This window comes from Oncorhynchus mykiss, chromosome 9 (assembly GCF_013265735.2).
Source record: "Oncorhynchus mykiss isolate Arlee chromosome 9, USDA_OmykA_1.1, whole genome shotgun sequence".
NCBI classification, from domain to species: Eukaryota; Metazoa; Chordata; class Actinopteri; order Salmoniformes; family Salmonidae; genus Oncorhynchus; species Oncorhynchus mykiss.
The window spans coordinates 38,052,094-38,068,008 of NC_048573.1; the positions used below are offsets into that span (position 1 = coordinate 38,052,094).

Below are 15,915 nucleotides of genomic sequence, written 5' to 3' on the forward strand. Positions count from 1 at the left end.
TCTTTGAATCTTCAGTGAACGCAAATGGCCTTTGCGGCGATCTGAAGCTTGCGAGCAGGCTCGGTAGGCTACTCGTCAAACAACAAACAAAACAAAACACAGGGTGAAGAATATAAAGAGAACAAATGTACAAAACAACAGAATGTGTAAAAAAGAAAAGTTTATGTACAACATTTATATGTCGGAGATAATCATGAATCATGAACAGCAACAGCTGTGCAATGTGTGTGTGTGTGTGTGTGTGTGTGTGTGTGTGTGTGTGTGTGTGTGTGCGTGCGTGCGTGCGTGCATTGAGCTAAGCTTTAGTGAAGAGAGGAGCACTAATCCTACTTTGCGATGGCGAGTGGTAAGGTGGAAACCCTAAATACCGCTTCCTGTTTCTGTGTATGTCACCATCCAAAGGCATTGTCGGTACACAGCAGGACCAGAGGGTCAAAGTTCATACCCACTGATGCCCTGTCACTCTACATCAGGTGGGTTTGGGGTCCAACTCACTGTTATTCAACAGCCCATATATGTCCTACTCCCCCTTTCAGTGCCCTTCCTATCATTTTGCTTCCTCCCACCTCTCTGCCCCTACCCCCCCCCCCCCCCCCCCCCCCCTCCCTCCCTCCATTCCCCTCCCCTCCCCTCTCTGTAAGGCATACTGTACATATCTTTTTTCTCCAGAGGAAGATGTGACGAAGAGATGCTGGATGTAGTGTGTAAAGACCTGATAGAGAAGGGAATGCTGGGAGGAAGTGCATGGGACGCTGAGAGTCCTCCTCTCTCCTATCTTATCTAGGAGTTTAAAGGCTCTCTCTCTCTCTCGCTCTCTGTCAAGGAGACTACCTGGAAGGATCCATCATCCTCTTTATTACGAAGGGTAACTGGAGGATGAATTAAATATATAACCCTGCCCAATTTCTATCAAAGCCACCATTAGAGAGAAAGAGCTTAGGGAGAGAGAAGTATCTCTACATATAGAAACCACATTTCTCTCAAGTGTAAATCTCAGCTGAAATTACATTGAACTCAGCTGACATTTTTGAAAGAGCAAAACATTCCGATGGACTCGGTTAAACTGCCGAGAGAAGGAGTGGACGGTGTGAACGGGCAGTGTGAGAGAAGCTGTGTTGATTTCTTCAGCATCTCCTCAACTGGGAACATGGGAACACTATGTGAACGCTCATTTACAAAAGGACTTCTGCCTGTGTGTGAGTGAGAAACAAGTGTATAACTTGTATAACCGGGGGAAATGTACTGTATATCATAGGAATGTTGGGTAGGGGTGTTTTCACAAAAGACAATAAAATGTATGTTCCTCATAGCACCTTCTTCTCTAAAAAGTGAAATGTTTAGCACTATTAAACCCTGCTTTGGTAAAGTGCAGTTCTTCTCCATCGCTCTTTCCCCCCCAAAAAGTTTGCAACAGACACATTTTCTCCTACATGTTTTCAAAACCTCTTGCATTTCAAATGAATGAAAGTGTCTGAGGAGAGACAGATTGTGGTGCTTGCTAAGTCCCCGACAGAATCTCAGCTCTCTCTCGCTCTCTCTGTTGCTGCGACGGGGACCAGTATCGGAGATGGTATATCAAAAGTGTGTCAAGACACAACAGTGAATCAGCACACGAAAGTCGAAGCTTGAAACTTTGGGTCTCACAATTTGTCTTCTCTGCCAGCAATGCCAGCAGAAATGGAGCACAAACGGTTTATACTAATACTTTAAAAAATATCTACTTTTACACCCCTTTTTCTCATCTTTTTACAGTTTATATAGTTTCCCTCAACACATTGACCAACAAGACCACAAGACAACTAGTGCCAAGTTGACAACATTTGGAAACGGGGGACAGAACCATGCAACCCACCCATATCCTTCACCTAAGAATAGAGACTAGGAAAAGAAAAACAACCCTCCTATGGATGAATATCTTTCACGTTAAAAATGACTCGTCATCCCTCTATCCCTAGCTCACACAGCCTCACTAAGTCAAAAGTGCAAAGTAATGCGAACTCAAAACCACAAAGTCACAAAACCATCCAAACTCAACTGCTCTCAGAGGGCACACACTGTTTCGAATACAGTAAATACATGTTGTCTAACGACACAGTCCCATTCTGTGTCAGTGGGATGATTCCTATTGTCACACAGGCGATGGCTGTGCATTAGAAGCTCAGATGTACCAGATTGTAAAGGAAAGATTTGTCCTTCACCTAAGGAGATATACTGTCTGTCTTTGTACAGAGCACTCCCTCTCCGAAATTCACACCAATGACACCCCCTCACCCCCAAAGGCAAATCCCCTCTGCAACTTATACTGCATCTGCCCGTGTTCCATTGCAGGGTGATGGACATGACACAGGAAAAGGGACGGGAATGTCACAATTGAAAGGTGAGGGGTAATTAGGGGACAGGAGGAGGACGGGGTGCACGTTAGCCCAGAAAATGGCCACCAATCCTGAGTTAGCGGGAGTCAGCAAAAAATATGCACCACTGAAGGCACTTCTTAAACAACAGTGCTTCTGTTCTATGGAATTCAAGTTCAGAGAGATTAAACCAGGGCCTTCCACGCAGAGGAAGGAGTTGACTTTCTGTGTTTCCTTGTTCTTTTCTTCCCCGTCACGCAATATGCACCTCAATCTATCTGCAAAGGGACAAGCTGGGGGGCTGATGGGGGAAATAGAAAGCCAATGGCCTCCAAACACCAGGAAATAGCTTGGATTTAAGGACAGTGAGGACACCATGAGATAATCAAACATTTTTCTAAATAACATAAAACAAAAGTAGCCAACCCCAAAAATCTACCCCCTTCCCCCCCACACACCTTGGAGCAGGAGAGGGCTCAGTACAGTACAATACAGTACAGAAGGACAAAGCTGCCTCACTGCACAGTTCACTATGGCGGTTGCTTGATTGATTGGTCAGTTGCTAGGTCAGTTCAGTTGGTTTGTGTGTGTGTGTGTGGTGTGTATTGTCGGGGTGTGGTGTGTATTGTCGTGTGTAATGTGTACTGTCGTGTGTGGTGTATATTGTTGTGTGTGTTAGTGTGTGTGGTGTGCGTTGGTGTGTGTGTGTGTGTGCGTGTCTCCAAGGTTGGAGAGACAGAGAGAGCATGGCAGACCAGCGGAGGGGGGTCCAGCTGGGTGTGTGGATCTTTAACGAGGCCCCCCTGTGGCCCTATTCGTCGTCCCCTCCCCCGTACATGTCGGCTAGCTTCTTGAAGCGGGGGCCCCAGTCGTTGAGGTAGTCGTAGTCCTGGTCCCCTGTGCTGGAGGAGTTGAGGGAGCTGACGGAGCCGACCGTAGAGCCGCTGCCCTCGTAGTCAAACACCAGGAGGGAGTCATAGGGAGGGGCCGTGGGGTCATTGTCTGCCGCCCGCAGACCCTGGAGGGAGGTAGAAGAGAGTAGTATTGGCGTACAGGCCAAAATGATTGGAAAGGTTAGTGTATAGTACTATATAGAGACAGAGAAGGGTAGGCTTTTTGTAGGATAACAGCTAAGAAAGCACCATAGAGAAAATTGTACGTATTGGCATTCAGGCAATATATTGTGAGTGACAGAGTGATGTCATTGGCAGGGATGTAGAATCCCCAAGGAGGATACAGTGGGCAGCCGAGCCACAATGTGTTTGTGTTTTGCCAGGCTGCTGGAGCGAGATCAGTGTGTGTGTGTGTGTGTGTGTGTGTGTGTGTGTGTGTGTGTGTGTGTGTGTGTGTGTGTAGTCAGGACGGATCAAAGCTGAACAGCTGCCAACACCTCTCAAGTGTGAACGTGTTGTCACGGCGCCTGTCAATCAAAGCCTTCTTGCATGAGTGTGTTGAGATTGGGGTTACGTACGCGCAAGTGAGTGTGTGCATGTGTGTGTGCGAGTACACTATGTGCGTGTTTGTGTGTGCGTGTGTGTGTGTGTGTGTGTGTGTGTGTGTTTGTGTGATAACAGCTGTCAGGTAATCTCCATCTCCATTGTTGCCAAAGTTAAGAGCATTGAAACCTGTGAATAAACAACATCCAGAAAATGCCTACATTTATGCAATATTACCCTCACGTCTCACACATGTACCTAGAACTGAAAGTACATCAAAATACTTAGAAATAACAGTACATAGTACGTACATACACCTCCATCTTATTTACTGATCTGAATGTTCTGTGTTTGTGTAGTCTTGTAGTGTAACTTTGTCATTATACCTTGAGTCGTGTTTGGAGTACCTTGTGCGTGGAATTGTGTGTGTGTGTTTGTGTCAGATCTCAAGTAGAAAAGTCCCAACGGACTAAATTATATCTTGATGAAGGAATAAACAAAACTATGACCCCTGGTTGCCCCCCTCACCTCATTGATGAAGTCCCCGATGTCCCCAGGGTGGGGGACCACCGGTCGAATGGGGTACTGGGACTCAGGGATGATGGGGCGCTCATCCACCCTCCGTACCCCCGGGGGCTTACTGATGATGTGCTCCAAGGAGTCAGGCTGCTGCAGCTGGCTCAGGTCATAGTCCTGCCCAGAGACACACACAGATAAGACAGTCAACCTCAAGACAGACCTGACAGGCTGTCAGTGTTTGTGGGTGTATGTGATATATGCTGTATATATATACACATACACGTATGTATGTAGTTGTTTATAGGTCTGTATCTCTGTTAGTGTGTGTGTCTGTCTGTCTGAGTGTGTGTCTCTCTCTCTGTGTGTGTATGTGTGTCTGTCTATCTGAGTGTTTGTCTCTGTGTGTGTGTGTGTGTGTGTGTGTGTGTGTGTGTGTGTACGTACCTGGTCCTCCTCTCCCCCTCCCTCCTCATCGTATTTCAGGATGTTATCTCTGACATCGTCCTCCGGGTCAATCAGCAGCTGTTTGGTCTGTCTCTCCTTCTCTCTGCGCTTCATCCACAATACAAACACTAGCACCATACCTGCAACACACACAACACACCTTAAATAACACAATAATACTGCAAAAACACCTTAAACAACATATATTGGCTTACTGCAAAATACAATGCCACAGAAAAAGCTCTACATATTTGTGGAGGATAGGACTGTACCTCCATAGAAAAGACCGAAAACCGGAAAATAATGGCATTTTTAGAAGAATAGAACCAGAACCGAGAACGAAAGTGATCTATACTGTTCAGGAGCAGAACCGTTATTTTTAATTGCATGGGAACCGGTTAATAATGTTATTTTAATTTCCAGGGATTTTTTTTCCAGTTCCACAAAAAGTGTAACAAATAAATGTATTCCAGTGTCTGCCTGCCAGCTGCAATTTTTTTGCCAGTGTATATGAGTGTAGGCTACCTGCCCCTCCCTCCGTAGCATGCAAAGTCTACTGTAGCTTCTGATGTTACAGACGTAATTCAGAAATTAGGGAGAAAGATTTTTAATTAGAGAACAATGGATTCACTTTTTCAATGCTAGTTAAGGATACTATAGTTATCACGCTTCAAATTGGATTTATTAACTAAAAAAGGTAAGATGCTTTTTTCATTTTAAATCTGGTGTCGCTCTGCACATACAAGCTTATTAGCTAGCTAGCTTGTTAGCTAGCTCTGGTCCAGCTTTAAAAACTCTAGGCGGTATTATGTGTAATGTAATGGAACTGAGAGGCCTGATCACAGGCTAGCTCCGGTCCAACATTGGTTAAGCCAACTCTCTGAAGTTCAAAGACATTCATAGTTCCTTCATAAATGCCTCTCCTCTGTAGGTATAATTTTGTGGGCCTAATTCAGATAATGCCTGTCATAACAACAAGATGCCCAGCGCTTCATGTCCAGCACTCTCCTCACCCGCGAAATTCGCATATCATATCATACCCTACACTACACTTTGTCTGTCCAATGCATGTACATAGCTTGCCTGCTCCATAGCAAGCTACCCCATAGGGTCACCAACTCAGAGACAGCACATTCTGATAGCCAGCTAAGAATTCATCTATAATACTGCCTTTATGTTATTGTGTTAACTGCATGATAAATGTTTGATGAATGTAAGGGCCAAACGGCACAGTGTGTGAAAGAGCAACAAATCACAACCTATTTCAGCATCTGGTAAGAAGGGCGGTTTAATATTACATCTGGTCAGAGGGATCGGATGTACAGTATGTATGGAGGAGGTGGTAGCTACAGGGGGAATGGGAGGGGGATATGTTTGTTTCTATTCTCTCTGATAGCGGTGAACACGATTGGTTGTTCATTAGAAAGTGATGGCTCTGAGTGAATCAGAGTGATGCGTCTGGAGGTAGGGCAGGTGTGTGTGTGTATTTTCTATGTGTTTCTGAGTACAAGATAAATCGTTTGTGTGCACAGATGTTAAAAAAAGCTTCTGAAGTTTGCAATTTCCACTTACATTTCAGACTAGATTTTCCCTTACGATACATGTATCAACCACTACAAAATGTCTATTAATTATAATCTACATAACAATTCACCATTCCTGTTGATGCAGGATTTCCTGCTGTAGCAATCTGGCTGAAATTAAGTTCCTACATATGTCTAAGATGTCCAGTCCACCATACTCACTGAGCAGTATGATGATACAGATGAGAATGGCTATGATGGCTCCAGTCCCAAGTCCAGCGGCAGCCACAGCCCCGACAAGGGTGCAGTCTCCGTTCTCATCACATGGACACACCTTGACCTTGATAATGGACCTGTTGGAGAGGGGAGGGTTCCCCGAATCGGTCACAATCACAGGCACCTCATACACCCCCGGCTCCAGATACTGGGTCCGTAAACTCAACCGGGCATAGTCACCTGGGGAGGGAGAGAGAGTAGAGACAGACAGAGGTTACTACCACTGATAGAGACATCTATAGGGGAGAGGCATTTCTTACAGGGAAATATAGTGTTCTTTCTAACAAAGATATCAACATATATTTCAGGATGTTGTGTATCCCTGGAAATACACAACAGAAACAAAAAGGATTCATGCAAACATAACAGTTTTGAAAACATAGCTAGTCCGGGTATGAGGTAAATTGAGCACAGGGACAGAGTTCAACACTTCATACTTTTTCGCTCTAAAAAGTACGTTTGTCCCTTTTGACTACCAGGAAGTTTGAAAAGACAAGATCTGTTGGCGAGGAGCTTATATTCATGAGCTCACCTTGATTGACAGCTCTTTGAAATGTAGTGAGCAGTATTGTAGTAAAATCATCTCAAGCTAATTTGGCAATACACAAAGCAAATAAAACATTGAAATTGCATATCAATGATATCTGAGTTTTGAACCACCCTTCCCCCCTTTTGTTCCATCCTGGCTGAAGAACTAGCTAGCCAGGAACTAGCTAACATCAGACACAGATGAAGAACTAGCTAGCCAGGAACTAGCTAACATCAGACACAGATGAAGAACTAGCTAGCCAGGAACTAGCTAACATCAGACACAGATGAAAGGGGAAGCATATACTGTACTTATCTTTGCCATAGATGAATAGGGTAAACTTTTAATTATATTTGCTGACACCCTACAGTCAAATGTTGGCTCCAGTAGAGTAGCAATCAAGCTATATAAACAATTTCCCTCTGCAAACACGTCTTCTCCAATGTTGGTTACAAGGCGGTACTTATTTAAATGAAGTAAGATAATATAATGTTATCATTGGTGTATTAAACTAAGAGTTTAATAATGAATCCACATTTTTGACATGGGGTAGCCAGTAACTTTTTGATCAAACTTTATCAATGTAGAAGCAACAGTCATTTTTAATACTTTGGTCATCATAAACTCAGCAAAAAAAGAAACATCCCTTTTTCAGGACCATGTCTTTCAAAGATCATTTGTTAAAAATCCATATAACTTCACAGATCTTCATTGTAAAGGGTTTAAACACTGTTTCCCATGCTTGGTCAATGAACCATAAACAATTAATGAACATGCACCTGTGGAACAGTCGTTAAGACACTAACAGCTTACAGACGGTAGGCAATTAAGGTCACAGTTCTGAAAACTTAGGACACTAAAGAGGCCTTTAGACTGACTCTGAAAAACACCAAAAGAAAGATGTCCAGGGTCCCTGCTCATCTGCGTGAACGTGCCTTAGGCATGCTGCAAGGAGGCATGAGGACCGCAAATGTGGCCAGGGCAATAAATTGCAATGTCCGTACTGTGAGACACCTAAGACAGCGTTGCAGGGAGACAAGATGGACAGCTGATCATCCTCGCAGTGGCAGATCACATGTAACAACACCTGCACAGGATCAGTACATCCGAACATCACACCTGTGGGACAGGTACGGGATGGAAACAACAACTGCCCGAGTTACACCAGGAAGCCACAATCCCTCCATCAGTGCTCAGACTGTCTGCAATAGGCTGGACTGAGGGCTTGTAGGCCTGTTATAAGGCCTGGCAAAAAGTGCTCTTCTCTGATGAGTCACGGATTTGTCTCACCAGGGGTGATGGTCGGATTCGCGTTTATCGTCAAAGGAATGAGCCTTACACCGAGGCCTGTACTCTGGAGCGGGATCGATTTGGAGGTGGAGGGTCTGGGGTGGTGTGTCACAGCATCATCAGACTGAGCTTGTTGTCATTGCAGGCAATGTTAACGCTGTGAGTTACAGGGAAGACATCCTCCTCCCTCATGTGTTACCCTTCCTGCAGGCTCATCCTGACATGACCCTCCAGCATGACAATGCCACCAGCCATACTGATCGTTCAGTGCATGATTTCCTGCAAGACAGGAATGTCAGTGTTCTGCCATGGCCAGCAAAAAGCCCGGATCTCAATCCCATTGAGCACATCTGGGACCTGTTGTATCAGAGGGTGAGGGCTAGGGCCATTCCCCCCAGAAATGTCCGGGAACTTGCAGGTGCCTTGGTGGAAGAGTGGGGTAACATCTCACAACAAGAACTGGCAAATCTGGTGCAGTCCATGAGGAGGAGATGCACTGCAGTACTTAATGCAGCTGGTGGCCACACCAGATACTGACTGTTACTTTTGATTTTGACCCCCCCTTTGTTCAAGGACACATTATTCAATTTCTGTTAGTCACATGTGTGTGGAACTTGTTCAATTTATGTCTTAGTTGTTGAATCTTGTTGTGTTCATACAAATATTTACACATGTTACATGTTTGCTGAAAATAAACGCAGTTGACAGTGAGAGGGCGTTTCTTTTTTTGCTGAGTTGACTTTGATCTGGTTTCCTTCAAATATTATCAAATGATTTTGACTGTTCACCTTTACAACTTTTAACACAGTTTCAGGCCCTGGTGTAACCTCATATCCCAGTGATAATGCCTTGCATAATGCCTGGGAAGAAAACACTTCAATTGGGGGCCTAAATGAGGGCCAATCCAACTAAGGAAGGCAATTTTCATCATTGACTAATCACACGAATGTACTATGCATATTATGCATAACACTGACAAAATGTCATCATTATTTGTATGGGTATATATATATATATGATTGATTGTCCCTGGCCAGAATAGAACAATTTACCACAAAGCAATCATTTGGATTATTTCTCACACAGCTACAAGGACGCATGTTCATGTTAGGTTTAGGACCTCATTTTGTAGCTTAAAAAGACCCCAAATGATGTACAAAAAATACATAAAAATACATACATATTCAAAACAAGCTGTTCAATTACTTGCTGGCAGTCACTGCCCCTCCGTGACTGCCAGCACTAGCAGCTCTGCCTCTGTGGGCTCATAGGACTTGTGAACTTTGCTTGGCTTATTTCGCTAGCTATTTGCTATGAGGGGGAACTGACCCAATGAAATCGCAGGATTTTCATAGCATAAATTATAACTGCCCAAAATAAACGGACCGTCCTGGGGTGCTCAAATGTGTGTCTGTTCAGTCAGAACTTCTGGGTCTGCTCTCGGCTCCATCCCGGGAAGTATGAAGTTATTTCAGAATGAATGTTACATGGCTAGCTATGTTTAGCTAGCTATCCCCAGTTAGTGTAGACCATGTGTTTTCACTGAATGCTTGTTGTGTTCTCCCTGGTTTCCACTAGTAACCGCTAGTAAATTGACCATACAAAATTTGCTTCTTGGTCTTAATTTAAGGTTAGGGTTAGGCATAAGGTTAGCAGTGTGGTTAATGTTAAGAATAGATTTTAAAATCACATTTTAAGAAGATAAACTGTAGAAATAGGTGGGCTTTATGACTTTGTAGGTGTGGTAACTAGTGACGACCATTCTCCGTGGCGCACTCGTTCGTTCGTATATAGTATATATGAATCGGTTGAAAACAGCGGCAGCATGTGCCGCAGTGGTCATTCGGTTTTAGACATGCAAAAGTAAAATATGTGTATATTACTTGTCAAAGAAACTTGCCATCATATTTCTGTCATTAACTTTGTTGATGACTAAAACCACCTTGAGCCCAGGGTATTCAGCCAAACATCGGCCAACCCCCGTCTACCCCTGCAAGTCCCGTCCCCTCACCGTTGAGACGTGACACTGTCCAGTTGCGTCGTATGCTAGCAGGGAACGTGGGCAGCTCGAAGACGAAAGGGCCTACGTTGGGGTCCGTGTCTGTGTCTGCAGCCGTGATGTTGATGCCGGCGTTACGGTTGATGCGCTCACAAATCTGAGACTCGCGGGGCAGCAGAGACGGAGCGTTGTCATTCACATCTATCAGATAGATTTGCAGGGTCCCTGTACCACTGGCCATGGGAGAGCCTGGGAGGGGGACAGGAGAGGAGGGAGGAGAGGGCGAAGAAGAAGAGGTAGGAGAGGGGGGAGTGGAGAAAAGGTGAGGAAGAGCATAGGGGGAGATGAGGTAAGGGAAGAGTTATTATTATTGTTAAGCAAACACTCACGGCCACACATGACCGCAAAGCCATACACACACACTGATAAGAGCACTCACAGCCCTTTTCAAACAATACCCAAACAGAACAATGACTTGGAGGGAGGGAGGGGGAGAGAGAGAGAGAGAGAGCGAGAGAGGGAGAGAGAGAGAGAGAGAGATGGGGTAGGAAGATGAATTGACAAAACTAGAGAAAAAGAAAGAGGAAGTGGAGATTGGGAGAAAGCAAATAAAGGGAGACTGCATGGATGAGATGGAGAGAAAGACCGACATGAGAGAGATAACTAGATAGCAAGATGTATCTCCTGTAATGAATGAGAGAGAGAGAGAGAGAGAGAGAGAGAGAGAGAGAGAGAGAGAGAGAGAGAGAGAGAGAGAGAGAGAGAGAGAGAGAGAGAGAGAGAGAGAGAGAGAGAGAGAGAGAACCCAGGCAGATATCTACACAGGGATTTTTGTTACAAGTAACAAAAAATATATACTTATTTTATTTATTTACTTAATAAAAACTTACAGTGCCTTCGGAAAGCATTCAGACCCCTTGACTTTTTCCACATTTTGTTTTGTAACAACAGCCTTATTCTAAAATTGATTCAATGTTTTTTTCCCCCTCATCAATCTACACAAAATACCGCATAATGACAAAGCAAAAACAGATATTTAGAAAGTTTAGCAAATTCATAAAAAAATATAACTGAAATGTCAAATTAACATAAGTGTTGAAGCACCTTTGGCAGTGATTACAGCCTTGATTCTTCTTAGGTATGACGCTACAAGCCTGGCACACCTGTATTTGGGGAGTTTCTCCCATTCTTCTCTGAAGATCATCTCAAGCTCTGTCAGATTGGATGGGGAGTGTCACTGCACAGCTATTTTCAGGTCTCACCAGAGATGTTCGATGGAATTCAAGTCCGGGCTCTGGCTGGGCCACTCAAGGACATTCGGAGACTTGTCCCGAAGCCACTCCTGTGTTGTCTTGGCTGTGTGTTTAGGGTCGTTGTCCTGTTGGAAGATGAAGATTTCATCAGACCAGAGAATCTTGTTTCCCATGGTCTGAGAGTCCTTTAGGTGCCTTTTTTTGCTAACTCTAAGTGGGCTGTCATTACTAAAGAGTGGCTTCAGTCTGGCCACTCTACCATAAAGGCCTGATTGCTGGAGTGCTGCAGAAATGATTGTCCTTCTGGAAGGTTCTCTAGACCTCTGTCAGTGTGACCATCGGGTTCTTTGGTCACCTCCCTGACCAAGGCCCTTCTCCCCCGATTACTCAGTTTGGCCGGGCGGCCAGCTCTTGGAAGAGTCTTGGTGGTTCCAAACTTCTTCCATTCGAGAATGATGGAGTTCACTGTGTTCTTTTTGTACCCTTCCCCAGATCTGTTCCTCGACACAATCCTGTCTCGTAGTTCTACGGACAATTTCTTCAACCTCATGGCTTGGCTTTTGCTCTGAGCTGCACTGTGAACTGTGGGACTGTAGACTGTAGACAGGTGTGCGCCTTTCCAAATCATGTCCAATCAATTGAATTTACCACAAGTGGAGTCCAATCAAATTGTAGAAACATCAAGGATGATCAATGGAAACAGGATCCACCTGGGCTCAACAAGTCTCATAGCAAAGGGTCGGCCCCCTTGAACTTTGCGACCTTTCGCCACATTTCAGGCTTCAAACATAAAGATATAAAACTGTATTTTTTTGTGAAGAATCAACAACAAGTGGGACACAATCATGAAGTGGAACGACATTTATTGGATATTTCAAACTTTTTTAACAAATCAAAAACTGAAAAATTGGGCGTGCAAAATGATTCAACCCCCTTAAGTTAATACTTTGTAGCGCCACCTTTTTCTGCGATTACAGCTGTAAGTCGCTTGGGGTATGTCTCTATCAGTTTTGCACATCGAGAGACTGAAATTTTTTCCCATTCCTCCTTGCAAAACAGCTCGAGCTCAGTGAGGTTGGATGGAGAGCATTTGTGAACAGCAGTTTTCAGTCCTTTCCACAGATTCTCGATTGGATTCAGGTCTGGACTTTGACTTGGCCATTCTAACACCTTGATATGTTTATTTTTGAACCATTCCATTGTAGATTTTGCTTTATGTTTTGGATCATTGTCTTGTTGGAAGACAAATCTCCGTCCCAGTCTCAGGTTTTAGGCTGGGTTTCTGTACAGCACTTTGAGATATCAGCTGATGTACGAAGGGCTATATAAATAGATTTGATTTGATATAAAGTTCCATCTTGACTTGATGGGTAAACCTAAGGTAGCTTCAGGACAGCAGTTTAAGCTTAAAGCTACACTGTAAGACTTCTCTGTCATTTTCAACAGTAAAACACAGTAAAATACCTTAAATGTAGATGTAGATTGCACTGCATTATTGGTAAAATGCTGAAAAATACTGTTATTAACTGTAATTGTAAGCCTCCTGTAAAAATTATTCTAACTTACTACATTTCTTTACAGTAGTACCCGAACACTGCTGTATTTGGTGGCGCCAATCGTCTGTGGTGTGTGTGCGAGAGAGAGAGAAAGAGAGCTGTATTTCATAGTTGAAACCAAGACTGTTCTCAGGGCAGGTCTGCCATTTTGACTATCAGAAGTTGCTTTTCTTAGCAGGTTACAAGAATTAACGCAGCAGGTTAGGATAATTAATTAAAGCTAAAATTCTAACAATGTCCCCGACGCAACTCAAACCTATCTACAACCAGGCCTGCGCTGAGAACAGACTTGATTTCCACTAATGGGATGCTCCCCGCCAAACGGTCTGTGAGGGAAGACTCTGAAAAAATAAGCTTTCTGTTTTACTCAAGCTACAGTGCCTTGCGAAAGTATTCGGCCCCCTTGAACTTTGCGACCTTTTGCCACATTTCAGGCTTCAAACATAAAGATATAAAACTGTATTTTTTTGTGAAGAATCAACAACAAGTGGGACACAATCATGAAGTGGAACGACATTTATTGGATATTTCAAACTTTTTTAACAAATCAAAAACTGAAAAATTGGGCGTGCAAAATTATTCAGCCCCTTTACTTTCAGTGCAGCAAACTCTCTCCAGAAGTTCAGTGAGGATCTCTGAATGATCCAATGTTGACCTAAATGACTAATGATGATAAATACAATCCACCTGTGTGTAATCAAGTCTCCGTATAAATGCACCTGCACTGTGATAGTCTCAGAGGTCCGTTAAAAGCGCAGAGAGCATCGTGAAGAACAAGTGTAACGGATGTGAAACGGCTAGCTTAGTTAGCGTGGGCGCTAAATAGCGTTTCAATCAGTGACGTCACTTGCTCTGAGACCTTGAAGTAGTAGTTCCCCTTGCTCTGCAAGGGCCGCGGTTTTTGTGGAGCGATGGGTAACGACGCTTCGTAGGTGTCAGTTGTTGATGTGTGCAGAAGGTCCCTGGTTCGCGCCCGGGTATGGGCGAGGGGACGGTTTAAATTTATACTGTTACATTGATGCTGTTGATCCGGATTACTGGTTGCTGCGGAAAAAGGAGGAAGGTCAAAAGGGGGGTGAGTGTAACGGATGTGAAACGGCTAGCTTAGTTAGCGTGGGCGCTAAATAGCGTTTCAATCAGTGACGTCACTTGCTCTGAGACCTTGAAGTAGTAGTTCCCCTTGCTCTGCAAGGGCCGCGGCTTTTGTGGAGCGATGGGTAACGATGCTTCATGGGTGTCAGTTGTTGATGTGTGCAGAAGGTCCCTAGTTCGCGCCCGGGTATGGGCGAGGGGACGGTCTAAAATTATACTGTTACACAAGGAACACACCAGGCAGGTCCGAGATACTGTTGTGAAGAAGTTTAAAGCCGGATTTGGATACAAAAAGATTTCCCAAGCTTTAAACATCCCAAGGAGCACTGTGCAAGCGATAATATTGAAATGGAAGGAGTATCAGACCACTGCAAATCTACCAAGACCTGGCCGTCCCTCTAAACTTTCAGCTCATACAAGGAGAAGACTGATCAGAGATGCAGCCAAGAGGCCCATGATCACTCTGGATGAACTGCAGAGATCTACAGATGAGGTGGGAGACTCTGTCCATAGGACAACAATCAGTCGTATATTGCACAAATCTGGCCTTTATGGAAGAGTGGCAAGAAGAAAGCCATTTCTTAAAGATATCCATAAAAAGTGTTGTTTAGAGTTTGCCACAAGCCACCTGGGAGACACACCAAACATGTGGAAGAAGGTGCTCTGGTCAGATGAAACCAACATTTAACTTTTTGGCAACAATGCAAAACGTTATGTTTGGCGTAAATGCAACACAGCTGAACACACCATCCCCACTGTCAAACATGGTGGTGGCAGCATCATGGTTTGGGCCTGCTTTTCTTCAGCGGGGACAGGGAAGATGGTTAAAATTAATGGGAAGATGGATGGAGCCAAATACAGGACCATTCTGGAAGAAAACCTGATGCAAAAGACCTGAGACTGGGACGGAGATTTGTCTTCCAACAAGACAATGATCCAAAACATAAAGCAAAATCTACAATGGAATGGTTCAAAAATAAACATATCAAGGTGTTAGAATGGCCAAGTCAAAGTCCAGACCTGAATCCAATCGAGAATCTGTGGAAAGAACTGAAAACTGCTGTTCACAAATGCTCTCCATCCAACCTCACTGAGCTCGAGCTGTTTTGCAAGGAGGAATGGGAAAAAATTTCAGTCTCTCGATGTGCAAAACTGATAGAGACATACCCCAAGCGACTTACAGCTGTAATCGCAGAAAAAGGTGGCGCTACAAAGTATTAACTTAAGGGGGTTGAATCATTTTGCACGCCCAATTTTTCAGTTTTTGATTTGTTAAAAAAGTTTGAAATATCCAATAAATGTCGTTCCACTTCATGATTGTGTCCCACTTGTTGTTGATTCTTCACAAAAAAATACAGTTTTATATCTTTATGTTTGAAGCCTGAAATGTGGCAAAAGGTCGCAAAGTTCAAGGGGGCCGAATACTTTCGCAAGGCACTGTATGTAAATAAGGTATTTCCGTTTCTTATTTCAAATACATTTTTAAACATTTCGAACAACGTGTTTTCGCTTTGTCATTATTGGGTATTGTGTGTAGATTGCTGAGGACTTAAATTAGTATATATATATTTTTTTAAATAAGGCTGTAACGTAACAAAATCTGGAAAAAGTCAAGGGGTCGGAATACTTTCCGAAGGCACTGTAGGC

General features: G+C 43.9%; 1 protein-coding gene across 2 annotated transcripts in view; it reads right to left on the bottom strand.

Moving 5' to 3' along the window:
• Window positions 1-621: 621 nt before the first annotated feature.
• LOC110532012 (cadherin-4) overlaps window positions 622-15,915 on the bottom strand; it is a 388,116-nt gene continuing 372,822 nt past the window's right edge. For both annotated transcript variants that reach the window (XM_021615593.2, XM_036987924.1), the window contains 5 exons: window positions 10,380-10,616; window positions 6,496-6,729; window positions 4,751-4,890; window positions 4,316-4,480; window positions 622-3,369 (listed from right to left, as the gene is read on the bottom strand). In XM_021615593.2, coding sequence (XP_021471268.2) covers window positions 3,163-3,369; window positions 4,316-4,480; window positions 4,751-4,890; window positions 6,496-6,729; window positions 10,380-10,616 — 983 coding nt within the window. In that variant the 3' untranslated portion in view covers window positions 622-3,162. The remainder of the gene's footprint in view (window positions 3,370-4,315; window positions 4,481-4,750; window positions 4,891-6,495; window positions 6,730-10,379; window positions 10,617-15,915) is intronic.